A 14026-nucleotide genomic window follows, 5' to 3' on the forward strand; every position below is an offset into this window, starting at 1 on the left:
TGTGCTCTTTTATATGGTAATGATATTAATTAGGGGGCGTTTATAAGGCGGACATCTGACACCAGTCAGCTGCGCACAATTTCAAGTTCATTTGCGATTTATAAATGTCACATCTGGAAGAGAGGCGTACGCACGTGTTTTTGTGCGCACGTTCGTTTTCTCTGAATCGCACTTACGCACTTTTGAGAAACGATCTTAGAACAAATTTAGGTCGGTTTATACACAACATTTTATAAATGAGGCCCCAGGACACTAGGTGTGTTTTTTTTAGCCATATTTGACTTCATGCTTCTGGTCATTGTCTTGCTGGAAAACAAATCTCCTCCTGCAGGTGTCTTGCAGACCCCATCAGGTTTTCCTCCAGGGCTTCTGTGTATTTTGCAGCATTCATTTTACCCTCACAAGCCTTCCAGGGCCTGCTGCAGAGAAGCATATATGCCCCTCAGCGTGATGTTGCCACCACCATGATTCACAGTGGGGATGATCTGTTTCTGCTGATGCTCAGTGTTTAGCTTATGCCAGATGTGGCGTTTATTTTAATGGCCAGAAAGCTCAATTTTAGTCACATCAGATCATAGAACCTTCTTCCAGCTGGCTTCAAAGTCTCCCACATGCCTTCTGTAGCCGAGATGTCATATGACAGTTTTTTAGCAGTTGCTTTCTCTTTTCCGCTCTGACTGGTGAAGGAAACGGGTAACAGATGTCGAATGTCTTTCCAATCTCATGTACTGATGCTTGTAACCTTTTTTGAGTTTCCTTCTTGCACAATGTCGCACTGTTTAAGGACATCCTCCTCTAGGTAGATTTACAGCTATGCCAGGCTCTTTCCGTTTCTTAATTATTGATTTTAACTGTACTCCAGGGGACATTCAATGACTTGAAAATCTTCGTGTAATCATCCCTGCCTTGTGCATTTCAATTATTTTCTGCTGTGAGTGTTTTTCTGGTGTAAGTTCTGCCACAATGACTCACCAGAAGTTGGACCTTCCAGATGGAAGCGTATTCAGACAACAATCAATTAAAAACCCTTGACAACACACACATGATTTTAATAGAACTATTTATGTAATATTGTAATGTATTATGTAATGTAATGTATTTATGTAATGTTGGGTTTTATATTTTATATTCGGAACTATTTTAGATAACTTTAATTATTTATTTAGGCATTTAAAAATGTATTAATTTATTTACTATTAATTCAAATGTGATTTTTCAAAACTGATTTTTCACTGTCACTCCAAACACCATTAGTTATGTCAGTCATTATTTGTGTCATTATTATTTAAGTATATCTGTAAATATATAATTTGACCCTCTAATACTTGCACTCTATTCTATTTCTATTCTCACTACTTCTTTTATTTTTATTTATTATAAAAAATTACCCTCTAACACTACCTTTCCCTATTTGTTAGGGTAACTGAGACTTGTCACAGCACTTGCATATTATTGCTCTTTTGTCGATTTTGATATTGCTTATATTATCCTCATTTGTAAGTCGCTTTGGATAAAAGCATCTGCTAAATGACTAAATGTTAATGATAAAACCTTATTGATTGTATGCTGTCAGATCATAATTTATGTAGTGATGGTTGTTGACCTAGGAAATCTTGCTGGTCTTGTTGCAAGACCTCTATTATTCAAAACTTTTTTTTTCAGCAGAATAGTGGTACCTTAGAGCTAGTAAGTGCAAATTTCAAGTGCATAATCAATTATGCGTTATGCATCGAATAGCCAGCTGTGACGAACACCTTCCTAGCCGAAGCAACTAGCAACTATCAATTATCCTTAACCGCATATTGCGTGTTGTGAATTTTGAAGTGGATCGTTTGAAAGAGCCTGCATGCTAATCACTCTGTTGATCCCCTGCCTTTTGTTTTCATGAAATAAGAAAAGGAAATATTTCCTATTCAACCCATTTATCACTGTCAGCTTACATATTCTGCTGACATTTAAATATGCAACTGAGTGTGACGTGCACGAGTAAGCCAGAAGGACAAGCTTTTCAGACAATCGCTCACAGTGCGCACGCGGACAGGAGACGAGAGACAAGACACAATCTTTCACACCAACTTTGTGACTTATAAAAGTCTGAATTCAGAAAGGAAAGGAGGGGGGAGATAAAACAGCGCCTGTATTCATCTTGCCAAACTTCCGGAGGGAAATCACCAACTGAGGCCCCATGAATAATTTGCTTTTCCCCCGTCTTCACACACATACACACGCGCACGCTTGGGAACATGTTGATGTATTGGATTTAACCGAGCACAAAACATCTGATCAACAACCAAAATGTGGAAGGCAAAGACGTGTTTTGCTTGATTTTCATACACCGTAATGAACTTTATGTTCTGATGCTTTGGGAGACACTTTTCAAGGTGTCATTTTGCTGTTTTCCCCTGCTGTACCTTTTATTTGTGTCTAAGGTGAAAGCAACCACTTGTTTGTTCGCTGTATATTCAAAAGCATTTAATTACCGAGTCCCTCTGTTCAAATATCTACTGGACCATTAAATTGCCTGTTACAATGGCTAAGATTATCTGTTGACAGAAGCCTCCTTATTAGCTAAATAAGCCTTTGGATGTTAATAAAACTAATATAATGAGTGCAACAGAAAGCATCGCAAAGCTAGTATGAGCATCAAAACATTAAAGGGGTCATATCAAACAGAATCAAGTTTCCCTTTCCTTCATTATGCTAAAAAGCAACTTTCAGACACTCAAAATGTCCTTGCTAATTATTAATACTGTTGTTTTTTTCTTAAGTTTAATATTTAAAATTGTGTAATTATTTTAAATGAGTCTAATTAATAATCTAAAATATATTTTATTTATGTAATATTAATATTATATAAAATACTGTTCTTATAAGTAAAAAATACTATTTTAATAAATATTCTACATAGTATTTAAAAATAAACAATAATTCAATGTAAAATAATATATTATTAATATAGTATATAAGTTAGTGTAGTTGGTCTAATTCATATTTTATACACACACACGCATACTGAATATGTGAATAATCACTACACATCACACAAAATGCAGCAGCACGATCGTCCTATCGTCCTTGTTCTAATGCTAATAGGCCTTAGTCAGGTTAGATGTCAAGTCACCTTTATTTATATAGCACTTTAAAGGTCCTAGATCACATAATTTTCACAACTCACGTTGGCAATTCGTCAGCTGAACAGCCGGTATGTTGTTAAACAACAGTACAATCCATTGAACGCACTGCACTTCTATCCCTCACAGCCTCATTTTCATTCCTGTCAAAAATTAAATATGGTGATACTCTGACTACGGTCTGTTATATGCCTATTAGACAAAGTCCCTTTCAAGAAAAGTCTGTTCACTCGGTGGCCAAATGGAAGTTATTTCTGGGACGCAAGAACAAGTCCTATCTATTTGAATGGGGAAATCTTGAAATCTCAAAACTCATATTTAAAAAACGTTTAAAATCTGAAATCTGATCTCATAAATGTTGTTCGATATGCTCAAATAGCATTAAATAAGTTTATATTTTCAGCCAGACCAGCCAATGTACATGTGCATTCCTAAGCATGCATCCAAATCGCGTACTATTCTGAGTACTACATTTGAATTTGAATTTACACATGACTTTTAAAAAGTACATTCTATATAGTATGAATATGGGTAGTATGAATAAAATTCGAATGTACTACATCCACCATGTTGTTACTATCACATGACCTACTAGAGTCAGTTCTGTCGCTTCACTTTCATTAATAAACCCTCTCCCGTGTAAAGTGTCCATCGAATGCGCACTTGAGAATCCTGGCGGAACTACTAGGTTATCCATGTACTTTTTGCCAACCGTTTTGCAAATACTATGAATTTGGACATACTAGTCTTTTGGCATACTGTTTTTCGCATACGCTATATTAGGGAAGTATTCGATTTCAGGTGCAGCGTTTTTCTATGGTATCCATAGTGACTTTACGAAATCTTTTATTTAGAAAGCGGGACTTATTCCGCCATATTGCGTGTTGAATTTTCTCCCATTCTTAGTAATGTGAGCGCCCCAGCTTGGTATTTCTATATAGTCTTGCTATTGGATGATTAGAAAATTGAGGTAATAAAGCTTAACGATTCCTAACGGCAAAGTAGAATTAATTGTTTAATATGTTTAAAAGGTACTTACTTTACCAGGTGGTTGATTGTATCAGGGTCTCGAGCGGACACCGTGCCAACTGAGCTGCCGGCGGGGGTGTCTTCGTCCACCTCAAAAATGTACAGGGCCCGATTGAAGACCGGAGGCTCGTCCACATCCGTGACCGTGATCCGGACAATCGCCGTGTCGCTGAAAGGCCCCAGTTGCTCAAAGCGTCGATCTATATGCGTGTTGGTCACCTGCACCCGTAGTGAGTACAACCTCTTACTCTCGTAATCTAGTTGCTGAACGGGAGAAAGGTTACAAGAGCAAAGATAAGATGGTTAGTCCAGTCTTCACGACCTCTCTGAATAAAGAAAGGTTTACTTTTCTGATATGTTTCAGCTCAGGTCTATTCGGTCACAGATTAACGACATGCTCTAGCAATGTCGCCCTAAACTTTTCTAAATATAAAGCTCGTTTTTTGCATACGAGTGCTTATCGCTCTCCCTTTTCTTCCGAGTTGAATGTCTTTTTCATAAAGGCAGGGCAACGTGCTTTAATGCAGCCTTTTAATTATGAAACGATTAAAGACTCAAGGTACGATCTTTCACCTTTCGCCCATTCAGGCCTTCTTCCGTAGCTATCTTTCATTCTAGTTTAAGCAATAAGATTTGCATAATTGCCTGAGCCTAGTCAAAGCCTGACCTGACAGAGAGAGGAAATAAGCTATAGGCTGATTTCAGCAGGCAAATAGATCCCTGTGCCACACAAAAGGGAAAAAGGGACTTTTTGGGCTGTGAATAGAATTAAGCACCTTTGTAAAGTTGATAGAACACGAAGGCTTCGATTTAGGGGATTACTTTCTAAGCACTTCGCTTCGTATGGGTGCATGCGTGCGTACGAAAGAATGAGAATGAGGGAAAGACCGGCGGATTGTGCGGATTTTATTTCCAACCGCCGACTTGCAGTGTGATGTTTTAAACATTGGATATAGGGCCTGTTTACCTTCTTCACCGTTATCACCCCTTCCTGGCTGGTGCTGTCCGTGATGATGTTGAACACATCTTGCCCGTCGCCATCCAGGATGGAGTACCACATCTCGGCGTTCTCTCCCACATCCGTGTCATACGCTTTGATCCGGCCCACCGATGATCCTATTCCGGCCGACTCTGGGGTGGAGATATGGTAGGTACCTAGAGAAGGAGAGCAAAATAAATCAATTGAGTAAACAGGCAGGTGTTTGTACGAACTCTTTGTTCTCGAGCGAGGCGCTTCGGCGTGCATTTGTCTATTTGTTTATCCTTCTCTCGGGGGAAAAGCGGAGCTGCCTCTCAGTGGTTATTCTTTAATAGAATTTCAGCTCCGATGAGCCATTGGAGAAGGTTCTTTTTAAACCCAGTTTGTGGAAACTGTTTCTGATGTGGCTCTTGTATTGGATTTGAGACTGTGGCAAAGAGAGAAGGATTATCACCCCAAATGAAGCTCCCGCTGTGCTCTCTTTCTCTCTCTCCGTCTCTCTGTCTTCTAGTTTTTATCCTTCTTTCTCAATCCACTCTTCTCTCTCACTCAATAAAAGCCTCTTTCTGTGGAGATTTTGTTCTGGGTTCACATTGTGACTCATCCTGGTCAGTAGGAGAAACGGGCCCCGAGCATTTCCATGATAATTAGGCTGAACTGTGACGTACGTGTGTTGTGGTTCTTATGAAATATCACTAGTGAAACTTGCCATCCGAACAGTTGATTTCATATGCTCATCATGTGTTTGCAAATCCAAGCACAATTCTGCTCATTATTACTCTGATAATCTAGCCTGCATATATTTTTAACAGTTGACTGGAAGTCAAACTCTTGTTCATTTGATATGCTCTTTCTGTCTTGTTCTAGGCCTTTTGTTCTAGACATTTCAGTATCATTTTTCTTTAACTCTTTTCCCGCCAGCGTTTTTGAAAAAAAAGTTGCCAGCATTTTTAAAGATTTTCACTAAAATGTCATGGCCCCCAGAATATTTTGTTGTATGAATATCTGAACATGCAATACATCAAATTAAAGAACAGACCTTCTACTTTTAAACAAAATTTTTTTTGAAAAAAGTTTGATTAAATATTTTTTATTCTAGCTTCAAACTTTCTTTTTTTATCAACACTTGAATGTAGGTAGGTTTCATATAAAAAAAGTAAAATTTTGAGCAAAAAGCTGAGAAAATTGCAATTTATCAAATACTATATCTGGATCATATTCAGTACGAAGATCAAAGCAAAGATGCAGTAGACTGCTTCCATCAGCACCCCTAAAGCTTCTTTACCACATCCTGGAATGACATTTCACTCTGTAAAATTAGGGAGTTTTCATTTATATGCGATTAGCATTATTTTTCATATCCATATGCTTACATATGAGATCGCTCGTTTCTGCGGCTTCCTCTTCTGTGCTTTTGATCGAGTGATTCTAGACTCATTCAGGAGATGCGTAATAAAATATGGGTAAACCCCCTAGTGTATAACAGCGAGAATGCGGAAACTCGGAAAATTCCGTGTTTGGCGGGGAAAGAGTTAATGAAGTTCCATAGAAATTAGTCATAATTTAGCTTTACTTGACCTACAATTGGCTGTTTTTGCTACTATGCCTTTTAAGGCCTCCATTTGTAAACTATCTCTTGTGGATTGAGAAGAAAGCTTTGCATTTTGTGTGTTAGATAATGGCTACTTTTTACATCAAACCTTTTGAGTTAAAGGCAGAGTAAGTGATTTCTGGTAGCCAATGTTGATATTTGAAATCACCAAAGCAAACACGCCGCTCCCGGTTCTCTCGAATCATGTTCGGAAGCGCCGTCCTTATGACGCCTGACAGGATGGACGGACACAGGTTTTGTTAGGTGCTATCTAATGAGCTTCTCTGACTTCATTATTTATATCTTAATGTCATGCTAAAAAAGAAGGTTGGACGAGGGAAAAAAACACAACCAAGGAAATGAATTCCCTGCCTTGGGGTATTTTAAAGAGTGAGTTTTAATTGAGTAGGATGTCAGTCTTCAAATGATGTTGTGATAAGGTTATTAGTACATGAGAGCAAAATTGATGTGTTTTTTTTTAAAGCACCACACACTTAAATCGTACTAAATTAACTAAAATACATAAATTAAAATACATTATTACATTAGAATAGAAATAAATGATAACAACTACAAAAAGACAGACTGATAGATTGTGTCTATGTGTGTGTCTTCGTTTTCTTTATGCAAAATATAATTTCTTATCCTTTGGTTTTAGGGTGAAATATGATCAAGACATCTTTTCTCGACAGGCTTTATGCGTTTCACCCACACATGTATGAAAGCATGTTAGCAAATCTTGTATCACCTTACTGTTGTATCCCATCTTTTAATCATTTCAAATCATGCTTGTTCTCTCATCTCTTCCCAACTTACCCGTTTCAGGTTCGACTGAGAAATATGGCTGGCCCTGCAGTATGCTGTAAACCAGCTTGGCGCTGTTTCCATATGCTTCATCATCTGCATCAGTGGCTGTAACTCGCATTACGAATGCACCTTGAGAGAGAGAAAGCAAAAGAGAATTATAGAGAGAGGTATTTAAGCCGTAACATGACATAAACATGATCCCCACATCCAGTATTAAAACCTCAACCATGATCAAAGCAGCGCATCCTAAAGGTGCACCATGAACGACAAATTCCTAGTTGTAAAAGTGGCTATTAGCCTATATGATGAGACCCCCTCCCTCCCAGCATGAGCAGTGATCAAGGCGAATGCATGATCACTTGTGCTTTCATCTTCTTTATCTCGGTGTGTTTCTTATCTAAATCCTAGTCTCATAATTACTCTAGCTGCACGGTGAGATGGACATATCTTTAATTGTAGTTTTTCTTTTGCCCGCTCTCTCTGGGTCATCCCATTCATTTTCCGCTCTGATGGAATCTGCTGTATGTTGCTGGGAAACGTCAGACTAATAATCTGCTCAAAGAAACATTATAATTAGACCAATTAATCTAAAACTAACATGATTTTGGGGGGTTCATTTTCAGCCTGACACAGCTTTGGACATCTGTAGGAGGTAAAAAAAAATAGTCTCTGATATGAAAAGCTGTTTGAAATTTGACTATGGAGTAACGGAAACCAACTCATTTGGCTGCTTATATTTGGCTCTACAGTAATGTTCTACTATAGGCTAAGCAGTATATATTAAATATTCACAAAGATGTCATTAAAGATGTTTAAATAGCTTATCTAATTTAAACTTCAGTACCAAAAAAAATGTCATTGGTGTTGGTAAGGTTGATTAATATCTGTGAATCAGTTCAAACTGGCATTTTCCATCTACAGCATGCATATTTTTTAATAATACATGGGGATCAAAAGTGTTAAATATTTGTAAGAATTATATATATATATATATATATGAGTATGTGAGCCGAGTGGAGCGGTGTGATTATGAATGGAGCGAGGAGCGGATTTTTTAAAAGTTGGAGCGTCGTGGTTTTCACTCCACTGCTGCTCCATCACGAGTACAATTCATGCCAACGGCCCGTAATATGAATGTATAGTTTAGTCATTAAACTCTAGATGGCGCAGACTGACGGGTATTACCGTAACTGATGATATTCACAGCGTTAAACGACTTGGAAGTTGTCATGACTGAACTGCATATTTAGCAAGAATTCACATATTAAACATATTTAGCTAGCTTGATACAGATGGATCACTCACATCAGAAAGAATGTGAAGGCTATGATGATTATAGTTATAGTTCTCAAGGAATTTGTTTGTTCCTTCTAGATACTGAATATTTTCGGGTGAAAGCATGATTTAAACAGGTACAACACATTCACACGCAGTCGCTTTCGCAATAATGCATCCAAACCTTACAGTGCTACTTCATCTGTATCTGATTTCGAATGAGCAGAAATCTGTAAGAAATGCAGCGATCATCGTGCAGCCCTACTTCTAATGCAGACAACCATGCAATAAGCTTGGCATGTGGTAGGAAAAAAGTTTGCACACTAGTGTTCCAATAAGCCACTTTGAAACTTGCCTGTAATTTTATTTTTTTTATTTTAATATAGCCTATGTTATGTACAGAACTGTGATATTTCAAACATACTGAAATACTTTCGACGCAGAGCGAAGGCGGAGCGGTGTTTCTGATATCAGTGAGCGAGGAGTGGAGCAGGAGCGGGAAATGATGAACCCGGAGCGGAGCTGGAGCTGAGTGATTATTAAATGCTCGGAGCGCGGAGAGGAAATTGTTGCCACTCCACTCCGCTCACATACTCTGATATATATACAGAGTTCTGGCATGAAACTCTAGATGGCACAGTCCCCACCTGTATAGATCTGCTACGAGTTGATTCATGTATGCTATATGGGGGTTATTTCATGTATGTTATGTTTGCAGCATCAATATTTCTTACATGCTCACAGCAGCATGTTGTGGATGTATTGGCAGTAGCAGCGTAGTAGATCTATTCCGCCAAGACCAAATGCATTAACATTGTCATGCACATTACCATGCCAATCCATCTGAGAGTTGTCATGACAGAAATATATATATTAGATTTTTGTTTTATATAATTGATTTATATCATGTTAAATATTTATATAATATGTATTGTACTAATACTATACTTTAATGTATGATTTTGATTTTGAATGTCATCAAAAGGCTATAAAATATAAATATTCTCTCTCTCTCTCTCTCTTCTTGTGGCTGTATCACTCACCCTTTGTTCTACTTGAAAGTCTTGTAGTGTTTTCAAGTGTGTAGTACACCATTACCCACAACAAAAGTCTGATCTTGGCCTGGTCTCAGATAATAACTAGACACAACAATTTTTCTCCTGCCACGTGAAGAGCAAAATCACTCCTCATTCGTAGTTGCCAACAACCGTGCTTTCCATTACTCTCACGGCTTCCTGTGAGTAGATTCCTCAGAGGTTTCTTCATTCTCATTTGTGTACTACTGACATCTTACTGTTCGTTCTTCTCAATAGTCTTTAGAGGTGACTTCGTGGCTTCTCAGTCTCACCTCTGAAGGTGGACCGAATGCACATGTTGTTTCTGCCATGGATCAGCGGCGTCCTTGGCATCAACAAGATCTCCGCCGAGCGGCGTTCACTCTCCGAACGGCTCGAAGAATACTAATGAATGCGGAAACATCTGTCGCCCTCTGGTCCCATTCCGATAACACGGAGGGAAACAGAGTGTCAGTTTTCATGGATGGCCAGATCTGGCCGGTTTGTTCGGCTTAAACGCGAGTGCCACCGTGACCTCACGGTTTGGCAAGCAGAGCCGTTGCTGAATTCGTACACGGTCGGGAGAAAGGAAGAGCTCAACCGAAGTGTCAAATGAGCACGGTGTCCCATTTATGTTACGGAGTACCGGGGATGATGTAACTTTGAACCCCACGGAGAAATACGGATATGAAAGGAAGAACGAGCCTGACGGAAAAAGAAACGGAAAAGAAAGGCTGAGCTTGGGTTTCAAGAGCAAAAGCCTGAGGGGAAAAGACGGTGGTCCATTTACAAGGCTGCTTTTACCAGATTGTGTTGAATAAATAACTCTGGCCACAGTTGAACTGTTGGAACGTGACATGCCTTTACATCTGTGAGGGAAATAAATATCGGTAGTGACAGTGAATCTCCAGGTATCATGTTAAGAATCTGAATTAAACAACATTGCTTGTAAAACACAGGTGCTTTGAGACTCTCGACGGCGGAGGCATAAAGGAGATCAGACGCTGGAATGTAAGAATCCAACTGAGAGTCCCTGAAGCTTGAGTGGAGTGGTCTTGCATCTGAAAGGATGACTGGTAGAGTTTCATGCCTCAGGGATCAATATTGTAACAAACACAGTTGCATTACGATCTATTCTCCAATGAGACATCCAGAACTTAACAGAATTTTGAATACCTTTACGCTTTAATAGCACATTTCTTTTTGATGTCACATTGAAAATGTCATGACAAGGACGTGACGATAGTGCTGATTGGCCGATGACACCTCAAGAACGAATACAGTCCCAAACCCTTCACTAGTGACTGAGCTGTGACTTGAAAGGCAGGGGAAAATATTAGTCCATTTCATGCTTCAAAAAATACTGGGGACTAGTGAAGCATCTGCTATAATATAATGAAATATTTCTGACAGCATGTTGCTTACTAACTTTTCCCCCCCCATTGCATCAGACAACACAGCTACTTCTGAATAGTCACTGAAAGAGAAATGCTGTTTTGGCCTAGATGGTTTAGTTATGGCATCTACCAGCAGGGGTTAACTAACCTGTCCTAACCAACTAGGAAAGGTCCGTTTGAATCAAGATCATTTTCTAGTCCTGTTTCTTCTTTTTTTCTGCTGTAATGCGAGAGTGAGGTAAGCAGTGAATCTTTGTTTTCTAGACAAGGATAGATGTGATAACTAACATGATAATTAATATGTCTAATTATATTATATTTCTCCTTTCAACAGAAATTATGGAAAAAGCATCTACAACATAAGGCCACAGAAATATGACCTCTCTAAGAAAGACAGTATCATGCCAAGTGGTAAGCTGAAGCACTGGTTGGTTATTAATTAATTAATTCATTCATTCATTTATTCATTCATTCATTCTGCCTACTTCATGAAAAATATGCTTCAAAATAAGAAAAAATATTTTAATACTAGTATTTTATTAGAATAATAATAGTTGTTGTTGTTGTTGTTGTTGTTATTACTATTATTATTATAAATTAATTATTGCTATTGTGTCCCTCTCAATCACTGGCAGGTTGATGTGATGGGCCATTTCTATGATGAAGATTGTGCTCTAGGGGGCAATATATCTCACCCTCTAATTATTATTAAGGTGTCAAAATGGCATAAGTAAAAATGCGAAAATATTTAATTTCTGTTTGGTAACCTCTGACACATTGTCAAGCGTTCTCAAACAGTGCTTTATGAATTGACAAACACAAATAGGTACACCAGGACCACTTCAAACACAATTTCCTCATTTCCTAGTGATTAATCTTTGATTCATTTGCCAGGTCACAATGATTAAGATCCACAATGATTATCTTATCATAGCACAAAATCTTTAATCAAAACCGGCTGCCTTGTTTTTGTCGGAACTGCAAATGAGTTTTGATTCATTTGAGATAAACCTGCGGGTTAATTTGTTGCTTCGTGAAGAGTAATTGATTTCAGCTTGCTGCATCCCGTTCATTTACTTTGATTCTCGCTGCCGCTCTTAATGGGTTTAAAATCACGGGACGGGATATTGTAAGATCTTTATCCTCCCTGAAAATCACGTGAAGTTGAATGTTTGTCATAGTTTTAATCAGCGTTGATTAAGTGGCTGTAAGAAAGTGTTTTCCGTTTAGTTAGTGTTTCCCTTTATTGGCCAATGTCACTCTGCTCGTCATGGTGGAGACCATTTTGACTGCTTGGTAAACACGCATCCGCTTTTTCTGCTTAACATTTAATCATTTTGAATTATCCTTCTGAAATCTTTTGTTTTTAAGCCTGTTTTATATATTAAAAAAGTCCATAGCTTATTTTGCTTTGGATGTTTTAATGGAGGCACTTTGACGTAAATGAGATTTGTGTGTGTGTGTGTGTGTGTGTGTGTGTGGTTTATATATGGTTTATGAGGACACAAATGTGTATAATGACATGGGTACTACAACGTAAACATGGTTTATGAGGACACTTCCTGTGTCCCTGTAAAACAAAAGGCTTAAAAAACATACAAAACGGTGTTTTATGAAATTCAAAAATTGCCAGCAGTTTCCTGTGAGGGGTAGGTTTAGGTGTAGGGTTGGTGTAGGGCAATAGAAAATACAGTTTGTACAGTATAAAAACCATTACGCCTATGGAGAGTCCCCGTAAACCACAAGTGTGTGTGTGTGTGTGAGTGTGTGAGTGAGTGAGTATGTGATTGGCATTAATGAAAATAACTTGCACCTGGATGTAAAAATCTACAAAATAGTTGTCATTTGATGTATTCATGAGTTTTTGTATGTAAAATGTGGAGAACTGCAATTCCAGTTCCAGCCAGTGGGATTGTAAATATGTATGTTTCTGAAGTAAATAATCACATTTTAGATACTGACAAAATGTTGATATTGTACATTTCCGTTCCCTGTAAAAAAATAAATAAATACATAAAATGATAATAATTATATTAAAATAATAATTCATCCAAAAAAAGAAAATTTGCTGAAAATGTATTTCCCTCAGGCTTTTCATCTGTAGATGAGTTTGCTCCTTCATCAGAACAGATTCGGAGAAATGTAGCATTCCATCACTTGCTCCCCAATAGATCCTCTGCAGTGAATGGGTGCCGTCAGAATGAGAGTCCAAACAGCTGATAAAACCATCACAATAATCCACAAGTAATCCACATGACTCCAGTCCATCAATTAACGTATGTGAAAAGCTGCTTCTTTGTAATAAATCCATCAAGATGTTTTTAACTTCAGATTGTTGCTTCAGGCTCAAATAGGTTGTTTGCAATCACGTGATTCTGATGACGCGCGAAATGCAGCTGGAGGGCAGGAAGTGATTTTTCACCATAGAAATCACTAGCAGAAACTCAAAATGCCTGTGTTTTGCGTTGTTTATGGATGCTTAAATAGGCCAAACCGAGAAACCACAAGGACCCAAGAAGTCAAAAGTCAAGAAATTGACTGAAAAACGCAGGAAAAAGTGGCTGCGGTCGGGAGGAGCGAAGCCGGATAATGCTCGTGTGTGCAAATGGTTAATATAAGATAATATATTAAAATATTAATAAAGAAATATATAAATAGATACAGGGTGACACTGTCAGAATTCACTGAATGCTAAACGCCACACATAGACACGATGTAAATAAGATATTATCTGCAGTTCAGAGAGCTTCACTGATTATAAA

The 14026-nt window shown here is 38.1% G+C and overlaps 1 protein-coding gene across 1 annotated transcript in view; it reads right to left on the reverse strand.

Moving 5' to 3' along the window:
• LOC107718536 (cadherin-10-like) overlaps window positions 1-14026 on the reverse strand; it is a 65809-nt gene that overhangs the window by 16774 nt on the left and 35009 nt on the right. The window contains exons 4-7 of the mRNA XM_016525634.1: window positions 7547-7666; window positions 6900-6962; window positions 5128-5315; window positions 4171-4424 (exon numbers count right to left, since the gene is read on the reverse strand). Coding sequence (XP_016381120.1) covers window positions 4171-4424; window positions 5128-5315; window positions 6900-6962; window positions 7547-7666 — 625 coding nt within the window. The remainder of the gene's footprint in view (window positions 1-4170; window positions 4425-5127; window positions 5316-6899; window positions 6963-7546; window positions 7667-14026) is intronic.

The sequence above is a fragment of the Sinocyclocheilus rhinocerous genome, unplaced genomic scaffold (assembly GCF_001515625.1).
Source record: "Sinocyclocheilus rhinocerous isolate Xijiao unplaced genomic scaffold, SAMN03320098_v1.1 scaffold2, whole genome shotgun sequence".
NCBI classification, from domain to species: Eukaryota; Metazoa; Chordata; class Actinopteri; order Cypriniformes; family Cyprinidae; genus Sinocyclocheilus; species Sinocyclocheilus rhinocerous.